Below are 22,454 nucleotides of genomic sequence, written 5' to 3' on the forward strand. Positions count from 1 at the left end.
ATTCATTATCCCTCAAGATTTTTTTTTCCAATCACATTGCATTACCTTGGCTGTTTTCCTACTGGAGAGAAACAACTTGAGGGCATTTCCCAAATTGAGTGAATTAGAATCTGTGTTTAGCAAGATACACAATTGATTCGTTTTCTCATTAAATTTTGATACACAACCTAAACTTAACTGGGAGTCCTCCTGATGATCCATGAGGGAAGGCAGGTATGGTAAAGAAAGGGGTATGTGTGGGCTACTGTGTGCCACCATGAGTGGCTGGCAGCCAGCAAGAGCTGCTGTGGGCTGCTGTGGGCTGCCATGGGCTGCCGCTGTCATGAGTGACTGGTGGCCAGCGTGAGTGGCTGGCAGCCATCGTGAGCGACCGGCAGCCATGAGCTGCTGTGAGTGGCTGACCGGTGACCAACTGCCTCAGCTGGGGGAGCACAAGGCTCATAACACCAGCATAGGCCAGGAAGCTGTGTCCTACACAACTAGACTGAGAAACAATGGCTTGAACTGGAGTGGGGGTCGGGCGAGGCAGAAGAAAGGGGGGGGGGATGGCACTGGGAATCTGAAAAACCTGGTTGGATGGAATGTTTTATCAGTTACAACACTTAAATGGTTGTTGTAAAATGACAAATATGAAAAACCTGATACATAGTAGATGCTTAATAAATCATAGAATTTCTCTCCCCTGAAAGATTACAAGGTTAGAAACTAGGATATATCTGGCTTCTAGATCTTATTGTCACCAATTCATTAAATCATGGAGCCGGAGTTAGAAGGGACCTTCATATAGATACGATTTATTTTAGCAGCCTTGTGTTGTATAGAAACTAGGCTCATAGCTGGACTGGAGATCAGTCTTCTGAGCTCAGTGATCTACCTCACAGCTTCCTCAATTGTAAAATTAGGGAGATAATACCTATGGGGACAGAGCCCCAGAAAGCAGTTTCCAGGCTCTCGGCCTCACATAGAAAGGTGCTGGCTCGGGTAGTAAATGGCCATCAACTGTGATCAGATGGCCATCAGCTGTGGCTAGTTGGCTGTCAGCTGTAACCCGTAAGCCATTGGTCACTAATATAACTGCTGTGGCTACGCTAGCAGAAAAAATGGGGGCTAGCAAGAGCGGATTGCAGAGAGGCGGATGCCGCCGGTGAGGATATAGTGATATGACTCCCCTACTTATGGCTCCGTGGGTGTTCCTTTTTGGCCTCACTATGTCCTGCGTTCTTATGTGGGGAGCAGGACCAGAGACCCCGCAGGCCGCCCCGCACGACAATACCCACACCTACTTGTCTCACAGGTGGCCTCTAATCTTACATAAGCATGTGAGAACGCTTTAAAAATGCGAGGTATAATTATTATGTTTGTTCATTCTAGATTGTGTTATACATGTGTCATACAGGGCCTCTGTTCCTGCTCCCCGCACAAGAATGCAGGATATGGTGAGGCCAAAAAGGAACGACATAAGAGCCATAGATAGGGGAGTCATATTATTATATTTTTGATGGCGGCTGGTCAAGACACAAAAGCAAACATCCGCCAGTACCCCAACAGGGGGTCTTCTTGCAAACCAGTCTCCCTGGTGGCGGGTGAGACACAGGACGTAGGATCCACACAATCTGCAATCTGCCATCCACACTTGCTAACCCCACTTGCTAGCCGCAATTTGCAGTCTGTTTCTCTGCCAACCAACCAGCCCCCTTGCTAACTACAATCTGCGCTTGCTAGCTTAGCCACGGAAGTTATATCAGTGGCCAATGGCTAACTGGTTACAACTGATGGCCAACTAGTCATAGCTGATGGCCATCTACTACCCGAGCCAGCACCTTTCCATGTGATGTCGAGAGCCTGGAAACTGCTCTCCTGGCTCTGTCCCCATAACATGTTTGGATTTGTAAGATTTCCTTCCATCAAGTAAGCTGAAGTAGACTCATATCTATACTTTCTAAATTCACACTTTTGAGAAAGGATAGTTTGGAGCAATTGCTACTATTGTAATTAATAATTACAATAATCAGTTTATCATTAAACCACTTAAATGTCTTTATAACAAGATATCTAAGCCTCAACAGATGACTTGCTTATTTTAATCAAATTTAAATTCCAAAAGAAAGAAAAATCTTTTCTATATAGTTCCTAATAATAAACAGTTGAAGAGATTTACTCATGGGACAAGGGGAAACTTTTAGACTGTCTCCTCTTTGTAATGAATTTAGTGGTGGAGTAAACAAAAGTATTTATGAGAAAAGGAAACTTGACTGGATATTTCTATAATAGATCTGTTCTCATTGAAAACGAGATTATTACCCACAGCTGAAACAAATAAGAAAAAAGGTCCTCCCTCTCTCTACAGTTTACATATATAAAAGTCTCGTTGGCCTTTTATTATTTCAGGGCTTCTACTATTGTGAATGCTTCATACCCTTCATTCCCTTCTCTGAACTTGTTAGTTTCAACTTCTAGCATTCTCTTCCTTAAAGAGAAGATAAGGTTTCAAGAGGCTCAGGGTACGAGATTAGTTTATTCTGGAAAGGGGCTGGTTGTAAGTTGAGCCAGGGAGACAAGGTCAATAACCGCCTTGCCCACTGAACCATAAGAGTCTGGAGGCCTGTGTATTCATTCTGTCACTGACCCTAACTTATTTGACATCTGGGCTTCAGGTTTCCCCAACCTGGAAGGTTGCACTAAATAATTTCTGGTTGTAAAAATCTTATTCTGTAGGTGGCCGTAGCACTAGCAGCTCTAAGCACAACTAGAGGGGAAGGAAAATAGGAAGAATGGGGTATGAGCTGTAAGTTGGGAATAGAGGAGAAAGAGGTTATTGGTGGGGCTTGATGGTTTGATGCCAAGATATTGCCGTCCATGGGGTAGAAGTGGATTGGTGGGGATGGAAATGAAACGTCTTATTCTCATTTATTTTTATCTTTTTATCTCCACCATCACTTTGCAGTCAGAGTACACGCCTACTGCAGCCGGATGGCATAGCGGCTTGTCCTATTAATCATTTTGAGTGAAGCTTGACTTACACCTCATCATTGCTTCATACCGTTTGGTTACAGAACCAAACAAACCAAGGTGACCTCTGTATTTTACTGGTGTCTTGTCGTCAGGCTTCATAGGATTTCGTAAGGACCAGCAACCCTGCGGAAGTAACTTGGGGAGGGCAAAGAACAGGAAGGACGGATCAGGAAGGGGCGGACTGGGGAAGCGGTCAGAGAAGCCTGGGCGTCCCCAGACGCCGTGCGACACGTGCGCGGGCCCCGCGGACAGACTGCATTTCCCAGACTCCATCGCCCCATGTTGCCCTCCGCCCCCGACTCGGGCGGCTTCGTTCAGCGCCCCCCTGACTTCCTGGCGGGCGGGTGCAGCTGGGGCATTGCCCAGCGAGACCTCAGTTCAGGCCCGCGTCTGCCGCTGCGGCCCCGCCCCCTGCGCCCCGGGAGCCTCGGCGCCAGCCGGCTTCCCAACGCCCTGCGTCCCAGGCATGCCCAGTGCGGGCGCCGCTGGCCACGCCCCCTGCGCCCCGGGAGCCTCGGCGCCAGCCGGCTTCCCGCAGCCCCTGCGTCCCAGGCATGCCCCGTGCGGGCGCCGCTGGCCACGCCCCCTGCGCCCCGGGAGCCTCGGCGCCAGCCGGCTTCCCGCAGCCCCTGCGTCCCAGGCATGCCCCGTGCGGGCGCCGCTGGCCACGCCCCCTGCGCCCCGGGAGCCTCGGCGCCAGCCGGCTTCCCACTGCCCTGCGTCCCAGGCATGCCCCGTGCGGGCGCCGCTGGCCACGCCCCCTGCGCCCCGGGAGCCTCGGCGCCAGCCGGCTTCCCACTGCCCTGCGTCCCAGGCATGCCCAGTGCGGGCGCCGCTGGCCACGCCTCCTCCGCCCCGGGCGGCTGGGCTCTGCGCCCGCAGACTTCCCACCGCCCCGCGCGCCCCGGGCATGCCCAGTGTGGGCGCAGCGGCCTCGGCCCTGGGAGCGCCCTGGCGGCAGCCGGCGGTCGGGCGCGGAGCAGCCGAGCCGACCGCGGTGGGCGAGGGTCCGGGCTGGGCGGGAGCCAGGCGGCGGAGCTGCCAGGTAGGTGCAGGCCCGCCGGAGCCAGGCCCGTGGGGCGCGGCAGGGCCCTGGGCGTAAGGGGCGTGTGGTTAGGGCAGCGAGGGCCAGCAGGGCCCGAGCGCGGGGTCGTGTGGTTGAGCGAGTGGCGCTGCGAGGGACCCCCGGCCAGAAGGTGCTGGCCGGAGCGGGCCCGAGGCCGCAGCCCTGGGGAGAACGCCCCGGTGCCGCTGTCCTTAGCCCCGTGTGACTCAGGTGAGCAGCTCCGAGCCTGGTGCCCAGCTTTCGTTGCGGAGGCAGACCGCGGTTTCCAGTCGGGATTGCAGAGGACGTTGGCGAGGCGCTTCCGGGCGGACGGGGAGCCAGTCCCGGAGCCCTGAGAGGAGGATGCTCGCCTTGCCTGCCCCCGGAGCGCGTCTGACCGCTTCTTGCTTTCCAGACTCGGGTTCCGCGGCTTAGAAGGGGCTGTGCCTCAGTAGATGCCTCCTAAGTTCTAACGACTGTGAGGCATTTAGTGGCAGGTGCATTTACGGGAGGAAGAGACATTTTGTCCACGGGATGCTCGGGGTAAACAGTCCTCTTTGCGAAACTGGAGTAAAAAGTCCGTCTGAGGGTTAGAACACCAGGGTTTTCCAGTTCCCTGGAGTCCTTCGCTTTGCAAACCATTTACCTTCAGAGACTCAGTTTCTCCATCCGTAAAACCAGATGTGAACCAGATGAATCTTCTTTCCTTCCAGCTCAGTTGGAAGTTTCCCCCTGCGTTGTTCAGTCTCCGGGCACAAATTGTGGCAAGTTACTTTTTTCCGTGCCTGAGCTTTCACACCGGTAATTCACCAAATATTCCTGTAGGATGGCTGCTAGCGTCTCCCTAAAAAATTGAGGTGACTTGTCCTTCCAAGGCCGCTATTGGTCAGTAGTTAACCTGCCTCTTGGTACGTGCAGAAGCCAGGTGTTTATGGCCATGGTTCAAATAACACAGCTGTTCCACTGGACTAGGACTGACATGCTTCAGGCTCCCTGTCGTTGTCCTGTGCGAAGCCCAGACTAAGTAACTGGCTTCCTTAAACTCCCAAGCCAGCTCCTTCTGTAGTGGGATTATGTTTATAGACAAGGTAAGTTGTTTTTTTTTCATGTTATTGCATTTTATGCTTAAAAACCTATGAAGATTTTAATACCCTTAATATATAGATAAGGAAGTAGCTGGTTAAGGGTGAATTCATGGTAGTTTTTACAAACTAGTATCTTGTGTATCATCATTGAGCATTTTACTATTCACCTGGCACGGAAGGTGAATGGTAAAATGCTCCATGATACTCTGAGCTGTTTTTAGGTGGGAGAATTAACGGAAGTTTTTTATTCTAGAAACTCTCCACCTGAAATAAGTGCATCTGTGTAGGATTTGACCTAAGGGGCAGATGGTTCATACAGTGTTGTGCAAGTTGCCTTGCTCCTGTGTATTCCCTGCTCTTTCAATTCTGGGTGGCAGTAGTCCAGTTGGGTCAATAGGTACAGCGTGGTAAAGCGGTTGTAGGTCAGGGAAAGTGTGCTTATGTTTCGAAATTTGCGGTTTATACAAGCTGCCTGTGAAATTCTGTCATTATGATCTCTCTCTTCAATTGAGAATACCCTAGATTGGTTTAGTCAGGTTTGAGAACTTTAGAATCTTAAGTTCTTAATAACATTTTTGAAAAATTTTAGCATATATTTTACATATTTAAAATTGAAAAACATATGGCGGCCTATTTGGAGGGCTTGGTGGGAAATTTCACATCAGACCTTAAACTTAACCTGTGTGCCAGAGGGTCCTGTGTATGAAATGCGTATTTAGTAATTTTTGTGAGAACTTTCATCTTGCTCTTATATTTTCATTCCAGTGTTTGAAGTTATACATCAAGCATAAATCTCACTGGGGGGGAGAGTTAGGACCATCAAGGCACAGAGGAAACTACTGGTCCTAGAGCAATTTACTCTGTAAAAGTGAAAAAATGATAAGCAATTTAAAAAAATTATTGATTTCAGCAGTTACAGGTATAACCTAAGTTCACTGTGTTAGTAGCTATTTAAGAGTTAGAATCTGTTGCACTCCTGTTAGAGATATGAGTATGTGGAAAATGGCATCATGCAGAAATGCACGTGAAATTATCTTTAAGATAAATATATTTTCCCCCTTTATGCTCCGTCTGTTTCCAGGTCTTTCATGATGAAAGATTTTGAGATGCTTCTCTCTCCTCTGTGTGATTGGTAGTTTGGGTGGTGAAGAGATGGCTGACAGTGTCAAAACCTTTCTCCAGGACCTTGCCAGGGTGAGTACATCGAGCCATTCTTGATCCTTTTGCTATAGGAACTGGCTAGGGGATCCTTTAGGTGTTTTGGAATTGATATCATTTGTTGGGTCTTTCACATACAGGTTTCCATTCTAATCGACACTACTCAAGAGATAGTTAATTACCCTGCATCTTGCAGAGAGTTGGTAGACCCGTCTAGTGAATGTCTCTAGTATCAGAACCCTGGTCAACTTGGCTCCAGAGCCTTTCTTTTTTTTTTTTTTAAACTTTATTTTGGAATAATTTTAAACTGACAGAAAAGTTGTAAGGTAGTAGAGAGTTCCCCTGTATCCTTTATCAGTTTCTGTAATGTTAACATCTTCTGTAACTGTGATACATTGGTCAAAACTAAGCAATGAACATTGGTACACTACTATTACCTAAACTACATTTAGATTTACATTAGAGAACATCCCCCTCACCCCCTGTTCTACACTGTGTAGATGATGATGCTCTAGGAAAGTATCCCATAAAGACCTGTTTAGGTCCTAAGTCACCCAGATTTCCAAAAGCATAAAATTCTGTTGTAGTGGCTGTCTGAGGTCTAATGACCTAGTTGTAGCCCATGTAGCTATACTCCTAGGAGCAGGAGAGAGGCCTTTTCTGATTGGGTGGGGCAGGGGTTGGGTGGGGTGGGGGTTGGTGTTCCTCAATGGGGATGTTTAAAATTTTACTTTTGAATTAAAGGGGAATCAAAGGAGTCTTAGAAGGGCCAAAGAGACTTCATGTAATGTGATCTACTTTTAATACCTTTACCTCCTTGTCTTGCCATCTTGTGTGATAAAATTTCAACCCTGGATCAGTTCTACAATGTATACTTTATGTGTATGTCTGCCCCACAAGACTATAAATGTCTCAGAGGATGGAGATCCTGTCATCATTCAGCACGTACTAGGCCCTCAACCATTTGAACTTAACTGTCTTAAATATATAATTATTTGTGGAAAATTTAGAAGTTAAAAGCAAAATAGTACTAAAAAGTACTCATAGGTAAAAGATTAAGTGCACACTGTGCCAATTTGTGCTCCTGTCAGTGGGGAGCTCATAAACTTGCTCATTTCTCTGTATCCTGGCAGTTATCTCTAAAATTGTTTTAGTCCATAACAATAGGTAGAAATGCTGTCCTTAAATCCAGGTTCACCATTGCTTCCAGAATGCCGTTTAAAATTTTTTGCTGCTGCTTCACAAAGTCGAATACCCACGTGCCACCAGTCTACTTTGGACATAAAAGTGTTCTGGCATTTATTTAAACTATAATTTTTTGTTTACTTGTATACTTTTCCTCCTAAGTTATGGTTCTTGAGCATTTCCATATGGCCAATGTCCAGCTCATGGAAGATACTTAGTGTGTGCGTGGGTAGATGAGTGAATTCAGTCATTGAACTAAATGATAGGCAGTTCTGGTATTTGTAGGAAACAGTAACCTTTCTGCTGTTGGAGCTCTTCCCATATGTTTGGCAAGTACCTCTGTCACTAACTTAACAACCCTCTCCCCATCAAACATTCTTTAAGGACGTTCTACTGCAGCTACAGTACCATGTTGTTTGTTTCTGTCTTATTGGTGTATTCTTTTCCTACAGCTTCTCATGTTTTTACAGCAGTTATTTGTGTCTTTCACCAACCTTGGTCCAGGCTTGGTCCTTCCTAGAGACCAATGTTTAATTTATCCTGTATCACTAATTTAGTAAAGGATATTGGTCATACTGTAGGCTTTTGATTGATATTGGAAGAGTATAGGGGAGGTCAGTAACTTGGCTTTATAGTATTAATAAGTGTGGAGGGATTGGAAAACCACTATATTGCAACCATGTTATTCAAGATTGGTTTGGGTAAAAATTGTGAATGGATGCTAAATCTCGGGGAGAGAACTTCAGCAGAGTATTTGGATGGTCTCAGAAGTGTCTGCCCATAGATTACTTATTATTTGCAAAGGGGATATTTTGCAATCATACAATAGAGACGCTGGATAACACCTTGACTGAGTATGCAAAATTAGCATCACTAGCAAGGACAGATAGACATCATGTGCCTCCAGTGTTATACCTTGGAGTGCACACCATCTCTTCTGTGATATTCCTGCCCAAACTGTGAAACCTGGGTCTAATCATGAGGAAACAAACCTCAATTGACGGCATACCACAAAATAATTGGCCTACATATTTCAAAAAGACTAAGGAGCTGTTCCTGAGTAAAGGAGACTAAAGAGACATGACAAAGTAAATACAATATGTGATTCTGAACTGAATTCTGATACTGGATGGGTAAAAATGAGATAGAGGGCATTATTGGGACAAATAGAAAAATTGGAATATGGACTGTAAAGTATTTCAATATTAAATTTCTTGAATTGATAACTCTTGTGGTTATATAAAAAATACCATTGTTCTTAGGAAATAACACACTGAAGAATTAAAAGTGAGGGGAAATGATTATAGCAACCTCCTCTCAAATGATTCAGAGAAAATGTCTGTATATATAAATAATAAATGTAACAAAATATTAATCTGGTGAACCTGGAGAAAAGGTTATTAGGAAGTTCTCCATTTTTGCAACTCTTCTGCAAATTGGGTATTATTTCAGAATAAAAAAAAAAAATCAAGGTTCCCTTAAGTCATGTAGCAAAATAAATACAGTGGTTTCCATTGTGATTTTACTTTACTGTATGTAACTTTGGAAAATAGTCCCTTATCCATAATCTTCCCTCTTTAAAAATAATACTCTCGTCCAGAAACTAATATAAAATATTACTGAATGTCAACTATAATTTAAACAAATAGCCCTGGGGACGTGGAGTGCAGCATGGGGAATAGAGTCAATGATGTTCTAATAACTACATACAGGGTCAGGTGGGAAGTGGATTTGTTGGGGTGATCGCTTTGTAAGTTATGTAAATGTACGATCACTGTGTTGTTCTCTACGCCTGAAACTAATAAAAATAATAATACTCTTGTCTGTAGGGAATCAAAGACTCCATCTGGGGAATTTGTACCATCTCAAAGCTAGATGCTCGAATTCAGCAAAAGAGAGAGGAGCAGCGTCGAAGAAGGGCAAGTAGTATCCTGGCACAGAGGAGAGCCCAGAGCATAGAGAGGAGGCAAGAGAGGTAAGGAGTGGAGGCTGGTGTGAGAAGAGTCTAAGCTCCCTTCCAGAAGACACTTTAGGAAGTGGCTGGTCCTTAGTATACAATTAAGACTCTACGTAGTCTAGTGACTTGGACTTTTAGTACCCCTTTATTTTTTATACTTTCTCCCCCCAAAATGTTATAAGTGATTCCCCACTCTCCTAATACATACATTGAATTAAACTAGAGTCTTGCAATAATCCTTGTTCAAATGTCATGGCATTTAAACAAAAAAAATCAGAATGGTGACTAGAGAACCACAAAAAAATTACTTGGATTGATAGATACTTCTAGGAGAGCCTATGTGGATTTATTGATTGATAGAACTTCAGGCATCCTCTTTAATTTTCTCCAATCTTGGATTTTAGAAAATAAATCTTTTGTTTTAAGAAAAGCTGCTTCTCTAGAAATACTTTTAGGCTTTTCTCATTGACATTAGGAAAACATTGGGAGAACAGTGGGTGCTGGAAAAAATAATACCGATGAATGATATAAAATGGAAAGCTACTGAATGACAATATGGAAATGATATGCCTTGTAAGCTAAATATATGTGTTCTTCTTCCAGTGAGCCACGTATTGTTAGTAGAATTTTCCAGTGCTGCGCTTGGAATGGTGGAGTATTTTGGGTGAGTTCTTTTTCATCAAATTCCAGGTGCCTTATAAGCATTTTCACATTGTTGCTATGTTCATAGTTCTCAACTGTTTTCTTTAAACTGAGACAAGTAGCTTTTCACCTGCTGATACATACGTAAGACCATAACTCAGAGTTCTGTGCAACTGCAGTGATTTTATTCAAGTGCAGAGAACACTTGTAGGTAAATAAAGGGATAGCTCTGAATATACACTTTTATTTTTCTTAGAAAATGACTTATTCTCAAATTTTAATGTTATAGATAACAGTTTCTCTTAACATTGCCTGGGCAGTTTGGCTAAGAGGGGGATCAGAGGGGAAGGACAGATGGACAAGGGCAAGGTTCTCCTCTCATCTGGTCATAGCAATCTACTAGAATGATATCTATTGAGATCCACACCAGAAAAGATTGCCTACAGTTAACAGGACCAATGAGGCCTTAAGTGAAATTTGAGTACTTTGAAGAACAGGTAGTTAAATTTTTCCTTTGATTTAGAACTCAGCATAAATCAGGTTTCCTTAATCTAAACATTTCACAGATGTTTTCAGGTGTTAGCTTTAATTAATACAATATTACTGTGTACTTAGTATAATCCTGTATTTTGTCCTGAATACTATTTGAAATGTTCTACTATGCCCCCAAAAGTTTTAATATTTTTATAGGCGTTGTCAGGTCTGTAACTCTGAGTTGGAGTATTGGGAATAGAAATGGGTCCAATTTTGGTGCCCCTGCAGGCCTTCTAATTTATAAAAGAAATCTCTATCTGGAAAACAAATTACACTGAAACTTGGAACTCGTGTTTTAAAGAGGGCTTTTAATGTTTCCCTTATTGCTTCTTTCCTTTAGCTCAGCCTCCTCTTGTTTTATCGAGTGTTTATTCCTGTGCTTCAGTCAGTAACTGCCCAAATTATTGGTAAGTATATATAGTGCTGTCTGCCTGGGATGGAGCTGGGAGATTGTTTCCCATTTCCGTCAGTTTATTGAACACTTCGTATGTAGTAGGAGCTTGGGATGTTTTTAACTCAAACCTTTCAACAACCCTTTGAGTGGTTATTAGTTATAGATAACATTCTAGTTACCAAGGTTAAACCGTTAGTAAATGGCAGAGCTAGGATTTAAACCTGGGTAGTTTCCTGCATGTTGTGTACTGCCACCAGGTAAGCAGGTTTGTCTCAAGGTAAGCAGCACGTATCTATGGCTACTCTCAACTGGAGTTGTGGCCAGAATTTGGTGTGTCTGTAAAGAATAAGACTGTGAAAAAGGTATAGTGATGTGCCGGCCAGAAACAAAGGTGGCGTATGTGGGGTCAGGGAGAGGGCAGATAGTCACAAACTAGGGGGTTGAGCTTCTGGTTTTCCATTTCTTCAGTTAAACTGATAACTCTTTTCCCCTTTTTCAGGTGACCCGTCACTACATGGAGATGTTTGGTCATGGCTGGAATTCTTCCTCACGTCAATTTTCAGTGCTCTTTGGGTGCTCCCCCTGTTTGTGCTTAGCAAAGTTGTGAATGCCATTTGGTTTCAAGTAGGTCCTGGGCAGAATGGAGACTGGGTCCTATAGCATGTGGGTTGACAGGTGGCAGTTTCAGCTTGTGAAGTTAATGGCTTTGTAGGGAGCCATTTCACAGCCTTAACCTTTCTTGGTCCAGCAGCCAGTGGGTGATCTTTGTGCTTTTGTAAAATAGAATTATTATCTCAGGTCACCAAAGCATCTCATTGCGAGATGTCCAGGGGCTTTTCTCACCTGGCAGGTCTAAGGGTAGATCGGTGGCCTTAGCTTTGGGGATGGATAGTAAGGCCATTTAATTCCTGTTTTGGTGAGCTACTTCCTCTGTTTACAGGATATAGCTGATCTGGCATTCGAGGTATCAGGGAGGAAGCCTCACCCATTCCCCAGTGTCAGCAAAATCATTGCTGACATGCTCTTCAACCTTCTCCTGCAGGCTCTTTTCCTCATCCAGGTGAGACCGGCCTTTTGGGCACACACAGGCAGATTGAAAAAAAAAACAGTTCACTAGAGGGAGCTTCCCAGAGACAACAGAGTATTGGGTTTGCATTTATACTGGGGCAGACATGCTTTATTTGAGGTAATGATATTTAAATCATTTTTTTCACAGAAACAACTAGAGAATTTAAAAGTCACAAAATGATAAGAAACATGAATATACCTGTTCTTCCCTACCACACTGGGCATTTTCCACTCCTGCTATTCAGAAACTTGAGAAGCAACTATGCAGCTATCTAAGCAGAGAGTGATGCCTCAGCGTGGCGGGTGAACATTGTTAGGTCTCTGAAGCTTTAGAATTAAGATTTTCCATGTTTGTTCTTCAGGGGATGTTTGTGAGTCTCTTTCCCATCCATCTTGTTGGTCAGCTGGTTAGTCTCCTGCATATGTCCCTTCTCTACTCACTATACTGCTTTGAATATCGTTGGTTCAATAAAGGTAAGTCCATCTAAAGAAACTCAAAACTTGGAGGCCCAGTTGGGAAATGCTGCTGCTAAGTAGACTTCTTAAGACTATTCAATGCTTAGGCCCTTAGCAAACCATCTTTGGAAGGAAGTAGCCTCTTTAGCAAGAGGGAACTTACCTTTGGCTTAGGGGATTTAATCCTTAACCTTGATGCTGAAGGTACGGCAGTGTAGCATTACCTTTATGGTGCTAAATGTGATGTAGCTGCGACTGAGCCCTGAGATGGCATAAATGAGCACGAGTTATTCTGAATTAGAGAAATTAATTTGACATCAGTGCATTCAGATTCTTTCGGATATTTTAAAAGCCTTTGGCATATTTGTCTGGGTGTGTATGGTAGAAAGAGGTTAATTTCTATAGGATGGTGGCCTTTTTATATGATACCTTGTTTTGTTCAAGACTAATCCTGATAAAGGATTAGTTGTAATTTTTTTTTGGGGGGGGGTGTTGTAATTCATAATCCACGTAGCTTGCCAGCTTTGAATTGTGATTATTAAATTGTAAAAATTTTGCATAGAAGCTTCATACCAGATTTGGACAATTCTGAATTACATTCTTTAGATGTGTTCTAAATGGCTGACCCGTATCTAAAACTCAAACCTCAAATAATTTGACCACAGTAGTCATTTTGCTAAAAGGAAGTCACAATTTTAATTGTATTGGCTCCTTGTTTTAGGAATTGAAATGCACCAGCGGTTGTCAAACATAGAGAGGAATTGGCCTTACTACTTCGGATTTGGTTTGCCTTTGGCTTTCCTCACAGCAATGCAGTCCTCATACATTATCAGGTAATTTGGTTGGAGGGACTAGAAGAGAACTAGAACAAATATGCATTGTAGGAGTACCTTCTGGATGCCTGGTTCTGTGCTAGACATCCTGCCTTCTTATTGGCCTTTAGGGAGTCAGCAGGATTTTTCTCCTCGAAAGATAGTCATAGGCATTTGTCAGTTAGTATTAACATCTAGTCTGCAGGATTTTATATGCCATATTCCTTCTTCTATGTTGCCTCCTGGAGCAGTGTTAAACATAGTCGGTGCTGAGAAAAATGCCTTTGTTTTAAAAAAAAAATGTGTTTGATTAAGGGTTTATCAAGCCACCATGTTAGCACTGGAGGCAAAGGAGTTTGGGCTTCTCATGTCTTCTCTAAAGTCATGGCTATTATGAAGGTGACTCATTCCTTCTTTCTTTATTTCTCACAGTGGCTGCCTCTTCTCTATCCTTTTTCCTTTATTCATTATCAGCGCCAATGAAGCAAAGACCCCTGGCAAAGCATAGTAAGTATTAGCCAGTTTTAGCTAAAGTGTAGTAAGTGGTATACAGAGGGTACCAAAAACATGTATACACATTTTAAGGAAAAAACTGTTAAAATTGTAATACTCAATATATACTGATAACAAAAGATGAATACAAGTCACATTTGACTTCTCCAATTACAAGAGGTGCTCCAAGTGGTTACCATCAGTATCCAGACACTTCTGATTACAGCGAACTACTGCTTGAGCAATGTTGACCAGTGTCCACTTGTATACATATTTTTGGCACCCCCATATATATACCGTGTTTCCCCGAAAATAAGGTCTAGCCGGACGATCAGCTCAAATGCGTCTTTTGGAGCAAAAATTAATATAAGACCAGGATTACATTATATAAGACCCAGCTAGATCTTATTTTCAGGGAAACGGTATATGGATGTATAAATGTATATATGTATATAAATGTATGTATATATATAAATGTTTCAAAAATTGATGCTATTATACATATTTTTAAAAATTTAACAATTTGGTGAATAAGGCACTTGTAAACACTTGTAATTAAGCTCATTTTTGTAAGAATGATCAACTTTTTAAAAAAGTATTAGGGCCCTGTGATTTGGCTACATGAGTTTATTGATAATGGTAGTAAAACAAAGTATTTTAAATGAATCTTGAGCAGTAATACTAGCACTCCAAAAGCTTTATCACTTCAAAGAAAAGCTCAATTAATCTTTGATCAATGTAAGTCAATGAGAATACACATATTAGGAATGTCAGCTCTGTTTTAGGTTTTTGCATGCTCTTTCGGTCCAGTAATACTGTGTGTCTTAGTAGGCTAATTGACTTTCTCTCGAAATTGTCTTAAATGAAACATACAGCATATGATGTCTTCAAACATAGCTTGAAGTTTGTGCCTGAAGTCAGCTATAGAAAAAGGTACTTCTCGAATCAGAATTAATCTGAAATACAACTTTATTTCCATTAAGCTGTGATACTTCAAATGGTGGTGATTCCATTGCACTCGTGACAGCAACAGGACCCAGCGTGTTCTTTAGTTGCTGCCTGTTTAATCCACGTGTCTTAATATTTGTACTTCCTTGATCAAATTTCAGGTGTCTTATTTTCCCATGTCATATTAAATTTAAGTTGTCAGATAACTCTGATCAACTTGGCATCTAACAAATTGAGTCTCTTGTCTTTTAGCCTTTTCCAGTTGCGCCTCTTTTCCTTGGTGGTTTTCTTAAGCAACAGACTTTTCCACAAGACGGTCTACCTGCAGTCTGCACTGAGTAGCTCAACCTCTGCAGAGAAGTTCCCTTCACCACATCCGTCTCCTGCCAAACTGAAGGCTGCTGCAGGCCACTAAGACACCTGTCACCCAGGGGATGAGTGGGATTGGAAGGAAGCTGTGCAGCTCTTTCCCTTTCACGTCCCCGACCAGGGAAGGCAGGACCCACTATACTATGCCAAGGGCCCTCTGCATAGTCCCTTCTCTCTCTGAGGAATTGGGATTTTTGTCTCTTGTGCACGTAAGGCACAATCTTTCTGACATCAGTATATGGATTTTTAACACCCGTGAGTCTGAAAAGACCACTGGTTTTTCTGCAGCTCTTTTCTAGCATTTGCCAGCCCCTGTGCCTGGACTGATTTGAATACTTTTTCTCCCTGTGCCATTTACCCTCCTACCTCCCCTTCCTGCCTTCCACTACTCTTGGATGAATGGATTTTGTAATTCTAGCTGTTGTATTTTGTGGACCTGTTGTTTTTGTTGTTTTTCTGTGAAGCACATATATTGGATGGGGGAGGTAAAGGAGTATTTCAGTTGCTCCTGGTCACTCCCTTTATAGCCATCACTGTCTTGTTTCTTGTAACTCAGGTTAGATTTTGGTCTCTTGCTCCACTGCAAAAAAACAAGCCTGAAGAGATGGAACAGGAGGCAAGACCTCACAGCCAGATCTGCTGGGTTTTGAGGAGTGATTTTTCTTCCCCTTGAAGGGGAAAAAGCTTTTTTCACTGGTACATTTAAAGTTCCCCAACTACAGGGAGGTACCAGTTTTGGACAAGTGCCACTGCAACACAGAATGCCCAGAGAACCTGAACTTTTAAGCTCTGGAGGTCTGAAATTTACTGTCGGCCACTGTCGGGTCTGTCTGGTGTTTCAAAAGAATATTGGGTGCTGCAAATAGGAACTGAAGGGGTAAACTTATTAAACCCATTAAACCTGTGATTGGTTGGTGTTTTCCGTCATTTTAAAGAGACTAAATATGGGGGGAGGGGGCAGATGTCAAAACACTTGTACAATTTTAAAATGTCACAATTAAACATGAGCTGCTGGTTTCCCACAAATGTGTAATGGTTGAATTTATAAATCATCACCTCGGGAAATGTATTCAAGGAACCCAAGACTTTGTCTTGGATAAATTTGGAAATAGTTTTTTGAGAGATTAGTCCTGAAAAATGTTCCCTGAGGAAGTTTGGATTATGTGATTATGATCATGTTAACATCTTGGAAAGAATTTAGAATTGTTGAGTTGTTTTAAAGTCTGTATGTACATCTCCCATGTTTATTTGGGAAGGGAGAGATCCCTCTAGATTTCAGGGCACTGAACATTCTCCTTAGGGAAGAGATGAGACATTTGGTTCACAGAAACCTTTACTATGTTAGGACAAAACAAGGGTTTAAAAATCACTGTGTGGAGATATAAACCAAGTTCAAGATGCAGAAGATTTTAAAATAGTGTGCATCTTGGAAGTAAGCAGTTTCCAGCTTGTGCACAAAGAATTGTAAAAAGACATTTAAAATAAGATTTATGAGGTGTGATCGAAAAATATGGTGAATGTTTAAATTAAAATTTATTACAGTAAAAGATACATTTCCCTTAATCCCTCTCAAAATACTCCCCATCACTTCCAACACACTTATCCCATCATTCTTGAACTTTTCTTTTTTTTTCACATAGGGAACATTCTTTTTCTTTTTTTTTAAAGGTTTTATTGGGGAAGGGGAATAGGACTTTATTGGGGAACAGTATGTACTTCCAGGACTTTTTTCTTGCTAGTTGCAGGGGGCACAGCCCACCATCCCTTGTGGGAGTCGAGCTGGCAACCTTGTAGTTGAGAGCCCACTGGCCCATGTGGGAAACCAACTGGCAGCCTTTGGAGTTAGGAGCATGGAGCTCTAACCGCCTGAGCCACCGGGCCGGCCCTCTTGCCACTTTCTGAAGCAGTTCTGGAAGTCCTCTTTTGTGTGTACTTCATCCTCCATCATGACAATGTTCCATGTCACACATCACTTCTGGTATATGGCGATTTCTGTCAAATAAAAACATTACGGTGTGTCCTCATCCACCTTATTCCTTTGTTCCGGCACCGTGCAACTTCTGGATTTTTTCCCAAAGTCAAATGATAATGAAAGGAAAATGTTCTGAATCGATTCAGGACTTTGAGGCAACCACTACAGTGCAACTAAAGACATGTAAGGACTTTCAGAACTGCTTCAGAACAGTGGGATGAGTGTTCAAAGTGAGGGGGAGTATTGAGGGGGATTCATGGCAATGTGTCTTACTGCAATAAATTTTTATTTAAACATTCACCGTATCTTGTGATCACACCTTGTACCATGTTTCCCTAAAAATAAGACCTAGCCAGACAGCTCTAATGCATCTTTTGGAGCAAAAATTAATATAAGACCCAGTCTTATTTTCCTATAAGACTGGGTCTTATATAATATAATCTAAGACTGGGTCTTACCTAACATAAGGCCGGGTCTTATATTAATTTTTGCTCCAAAAGACGCATTAGAGCTGATTGTCCGGCTAGGTCTTATTTTTGGGGAAACATGGTACTTCCAGTACTCTGTGACATCTCTGGTCATTTGTCAGTAGTATTGCTGAGAACTGTCAAGTTGCTGGGGGTGGTGGTTGGAAAAAGATTTCAGAATTTCATCAGCTTGTAACTGATCACTGATTAGCTTATGTACGATTAGTTTAAATGTTTAAAATTAGCTTAAGTGGCTACATTTTTGCTACCTTAAACTTGTTATGTGTACCAACTAAACTGTTGTTTAGAAGGGTGAGGGAGGTTGAGTGGACAGAGAGAGGCACGTGATTTTATCCAGCACTATGCCTAGTTATAGAAAATGCTTCAAGTTTAAGTGTTTGGAAGTGAGGAACATGCAATCATGCAATTTTATTAGTGTAATTGAGAGGCCTGGCTTGTGACAAATCTACAATAGAAATTTGGTAACGATTTCAAATGAGATACGTACACAAGAGCAGTGTAAATATCTTTTTCACTAGGGTCTGGACACTGAGGGCAGTTATTAGGAAATTGGGATCAAAGGGAGGATAGACTCCATTTTTGTCAAGTTCAGAATGGCAGTTTGAGGCAGATTACTAGTAACTGAAAACAAGGGAGATCACATCACTAAAGATGACAACGAAAGAGCTTGAGTTTTAATTATGCAACCTGTAGGATCTAAGGAATCATGTTCACAAAAGCTCTTTTCAGGGATAGACATCACAGTTTGGAAAGGTGTATGTAGTTCAAAACACTACCCTTTTATGCTCTCCAGAGCAAAGTTGTTCATTATAGCAACTCTGGAAGACTTAAGAAAATGGATATTTCAGACCTGGGGAGGGTAACTTAAGTCTGCTGGAAACCTTGAAATGAACAGATTCATGAGCCGACTCGTTAATTGCTTTGCAATTCTTAAGGGCCAAGAGCCAAGAACCAAGATAAAGTTTAAGAACTGGGACAAACCCAGAAGAGAACACCTAACGGTTAGAGGTTTGTGAATCACCTTAAAAGGATAACAGCTGGCAATAAAAGGGCAACTATAGTTGTTCACTGTCCATTTTCCATCTACTTATATTTATTTTCTGATTATAGAAATAGGACATTTTTTCAGCTTCTATACATGTTTACTACCTGTGATGAGATTGCTCTGGTAAAGGTTATCAGTTCATCAGCAGTACAATGGAAGAGACATTTAGTTTGTTCAGCATTTATCTCACTCCCCACCCCCACCCCCCACCCCCCGCACTAACAATTACATGTATATGACCCACAGGTTGAAAGGAAGCTGACTTCAGGTCAGTGTAACTTAGGCCTTTTGAACAACGTGAGCCCGACATCAGTGGAATACTTTCGATGGGCCTAAAGTTAGTCCTCAGAACCAGTAAAGGTTCAAGTGGCAGAACAGATAAGCATTTGAGTGCCTTCTCCATCAGGCACTGCAAAGCACTGTGGATTCGAGGATGAACCAGAAAGAGGGGTACTGCCCACTTGGACCTAACAGTATAGTGAAGAGGACTGACAAAAGTGACCACGCAAATCTTTAAAAACTTTGTGTTCAAATAGCTACTATTTTCCACAGGTCTCAACCTAGAATAAGACATTGGAATTCAGAGAATCTGAGTAGAATGAAGAGATTTGGCCAGATGTTTAGCCTCATTCTTATTTTACTCATTCTCTGTCAAATTTAAATGTTGTGTAGTGTTTTCAGACCTATGGGAAAAACAGTGAACATTTGACCATTTCGATAAGTAATTCTTAACCATGGATCAGCATCAGAATCATCTCTGGGACTTTTTCAAAATACACATACAGATCATGGGTCCTGGAAGAAATGTGATTCTGGAAGCAAAGTAAAAGTTCTAATAACTACTTTCACAGAAATTTGGGAAGCCATTGCATCCATGAAGTAAGAACAGATTGTAAAAAAGGGACAAAATAGGAAAGTTCTTGTAAATTAAAGCAGTTATAGAAATGAGATGGCTTATAAAAGTGACACCAAGAAGGCTACATGAGAGAAGTGTTAAGATAAAATTGAAACCTCACAGAACATAGAGCACAAAGATGAAGACATGGAAAAAGTTAAGGATCACGCAGGTATCCAAGTATCAAATCCAACATTTGTCTAATAGCAACTTCAGAAAATAACAGAAAAATGGAGACAATAAAAAATTTCCTGCACTGATGATGAAAATTGGAGTTTGCAGATAAAAAGGGACTGACAAGTGCAGAGCAGGAAAAATGAAAAAAAAAAACACAACAAACCAAACCCCAAAAAACCACAAAAGGGATCTCTAATAAAAAAAAATGTATCGGAAAAATAGGTTGCCTACAAAGGAATGTGACTCACACTGGCATTAGATTTCTCAAGAACAACTCTGGATAATAGAAGAAAAATTGCAAAGCCTTGAAAATGTGCTTTTATCCGTGCTCCTGTGTGTATGGGTTGGGTCGGTGCCAGTTTTGTTCCTATAATTCTAAACCTAGCTATGCTAGTTGTGGGGACAGAATCCCAGAGAGCAGTTTTCAGGCTCTCGGCCTTGCGTGGGGGGTGCTGGCTCGGGTGGTGGTTGGCCGTAGCTGGTTGGCCAACTGGCTGCTGATGTAACTGCCGTGACTGTGTTGGTTGGTTGATTGGTTGGTTGGTTGGTTGGTTGGTTGGCAGAGAAGTGGATGGCAGATTGCGGATTGTGTGGATCCTACTTCGAGTGTGTGTCTCACATGGCTGCCAGTGAGAATATAGTGGTATGACTCCCCTATCCATAGCTCCGTGGGTGTTCCTCTTTGGCCTCATCATGTCCTGCATTCTTATGTGGGGAGTGGGACCAGAGACCCTGCATGAATCCCCTCATGACACTAGTGATTAATGACAAAATAAAGGCACTGTTTGCTTTCCATTCAGCTATTCTGAAAAAGTTACTTGAAAAATCTATCAAAATGAAAAATACAAGAAATAGATGAGCAATTAAAACATCCAACCAAACATGAAACAGTGGAAATAAGAGTGCATTGAGATGAAATTCTGTTAATAGCTTTGCAGCACAGTCCGAAATGGTGGGTGCCAGGGAGAACAATTTCAAGAAGAAAATAGGTATTGTTCCTCTGGTGTGCTCCAGATGAGATTTTTTTTTTTTTTAAATCAATGATACAAAAGAAGTAAGTAGACACTTCAGGAGGGACGCAAAAGCTCCACAAGAATGACACGACTCCGACAAGGCAAGCTAAAAACAAAAAATAGCATTATTTTAAGCAACTGATGAAATAATGAAAAGTTTTGTTGAAACAATCAGGTCAAAACTTTTAGTCCAATAAATCAGGAGGAAGAAGGATTAACTGATAATGGTGAATTCATGTATAAACTCTCGGTTTATGGCAACTATAATAATGATTTTGCTGTCTTGGCTTTGATTTTATCGATATAAGCCTTTCCCTATCCGTTGGTATTAATCATCCTAAAAATAGGCTTAGATGTTAAACTTTGTTCTTTAGTAGTATATTTTGACTTCTGAAAAAGCTGACTTAATTTTACCACCTGGAAACTTGAACATATTCCCTTTAAGAAACGTGTTCAAAAATTTAAGAAATGAGAACCCCATCTTAACGTCCATGCAACAGTACTTTAACTTGAACGGAATCTTTAAATCCCCCTTCCCTTTGTTTAAGGAAAAAATACCTAACTTGTTTTGAAGCATTTATTTGGAAGTTCTTCAATTCAGGTTCAGCTTCAGTTCCCTACTGTTAATAAAAATCACATTGAATACATTATAACAACAAAACAAAAACGCAGATCTACTGGATCACAACGTTCTGGGGAAGAGCCCGGTCACGTGAATTCGGAAACATACACGATTCTGAATCATGGATGTACACGCGCTTTCCGTCGCTTGGATGGCTTTGCTTTCCGAGAGTTGGCTGCTGCAACTTTCCGGTCCTCAGCAACACTTTTTTGCGGGGAAGGGAGAGGGGGAAGGAAAAGCAGCTTTCTCGGGTTGGGCCGGTACCGCGTCGCGGCCGCCGGTCAGCTCCGAGGGGCAGGCTGTCCGCCGCCGGGAGTCCGACGCCCTCCGCGCCCGCGGGCTCCTCCAGCCAGCCCGCCGCCCCCTTAGGCCAGACGCGGTCAGCCCGTCCAGGGTTAGGAAAGAAACGCCTCGCGAGTCCGCAAGGCTCCGTTAGCCACGGGCTCCGGGATAGGAAACAACTCCTGAGCAAACGGTCCGAGACGCGGCAGTCTGCGCCAGGTTACGTTTGCGTTTTCTGATGACAGGTAAAAATGTTCCCTCCTCTCCTTTAACCTTATTGTTGGTAACGGTCAATTTCTTAAGGGGGGAAAAAAAAAACCCCGAAACTCGGAAACCCAGCCGAGGGGTTTGTGCTTTCTTCCGCTCCTCCTCGTAGGTTCCGCTTCTGGTCACGTGACTGAGCGTCAATGGGCCACACCCCCTCGACTTCCTTGCGGTCCGCGAACCGACACGTCACTCCTCGGTCCTCAACCAAACTGCCTCGAGCACGTTCTAGCCGCGCTCGTGCTCTCACTAGCGGGCTAATCACAGCTCGGCGGGAGCAGGAGTTCCCGCCTCCCGGCGCTAAGTGATTTCTGTATTGTCCATTTAAGAAGTGGGAGGGAGGCTTTGTCTACGCCTTTAGGTCTGACAGACAGCTATGCGACCCTATCATTCTCCCGAAGTGTCGAGTTGGCCCTGAGCCAGCCAATGGGGAGCGGTCCAAGAGGCGGACCCGACCTCCGCCAGGGTTGTGTGCGCCGCTGAGCGGATGGCAGAGGGATCTGAGCGGCTTCTTGGGGAACACCGGTCAGGTGGGAAGG

At 43.0% G+C, this 22,454-nt stretch overlaps 1 protein-coding gene across 6 annotated transcripts; it reads left to right on the plus strand.

The window, feature by feature from the left end:
• Positions 1-3,909: 3,909 nt before the first annotated feature.
• Positions 3,910-16,180, plus strand: EI24 (EI24 autophagy associated transmembrane protein). 6 transcript variants are annotated; one of them, XM_081036593.1, is made up of 13 exons: positions 3,910-4,057; positions 4,771-4,914; positions 5,030-5,145; positions 6,224-6,336; positions 9,315-9,460; positions 10,046-10,106; positions 10,959-11,025; positions 11,512-11,636; positions 11,953-12,072; positions 12,443-12,554; positions 13,258-13,369; positions 13,781-13,855; positions 15,041-16,180. In XM_081036593.1, exons 4-13 carry the CDS (start codon positions 6,295-6,297, stop codon positions 15,201-15,203), a joined length of 1,023 nt encoding a protein of 340 aa, XP_080892719.1. In that variant the 5' UTR covers positions 3,910-4,057; positions 4,771-4,914; positions 5,030-5,145; positions 6,224-6,294; the 3' UTR covers positions 15,204-16,180. The 6 variants fall into 6 exon arrangements, with proteins under 6 accessions (XP_080892719.1, XP_080892714.1, XP_080892716.1 ...); XM_081036592.1 differs by having other exon boundaries at positions 3,923-4,057; positions 4,771-4,858; positions 4,976-5,145; XM_081036591.1 differs by having other exon boundaries at positions 3,938-4,057; positions 4,771-4,942.
• The last annotated feature ends 6,274 nt before the right edge of the window (positions 16,181-22,454 follow it).

This window comes from Rhinolophus hipposideros, assembly GCF_964194185.1.
Source record: "Rhinolophus hipposideros genome assembly, chromosome: 24".
NCBI classification, from domain to species: Eukaryota; Metazoa; Chordata; class Mammalia; order Chiroptera; family Rhinolophidae; genus Rhinolophus; species Rhinolophus hipposideros.

Coding starts and splice junctions, on each gene's coding strand:
- EI24 (XM_081036593.1), top strand. CDS start 6,295: ATGGCTGACAGTGTCAAAACCTTTCTCCAGGACCTTGCCAGG. Junction 11,637..11,952: donor TGAATGCCATTTGGTTTCAA/GTAGGTCCTGGG, acceptor CTCTGTTTACAG/GATATAGCTGATCTGGCATT. Junction 12,555..13,257: donor ATATCGTTGGTTCAATAAAG/GTAAGTCCATCT, acceptor TCCTTGTTTTAG/GAATTGAAATGCACCAGCGG.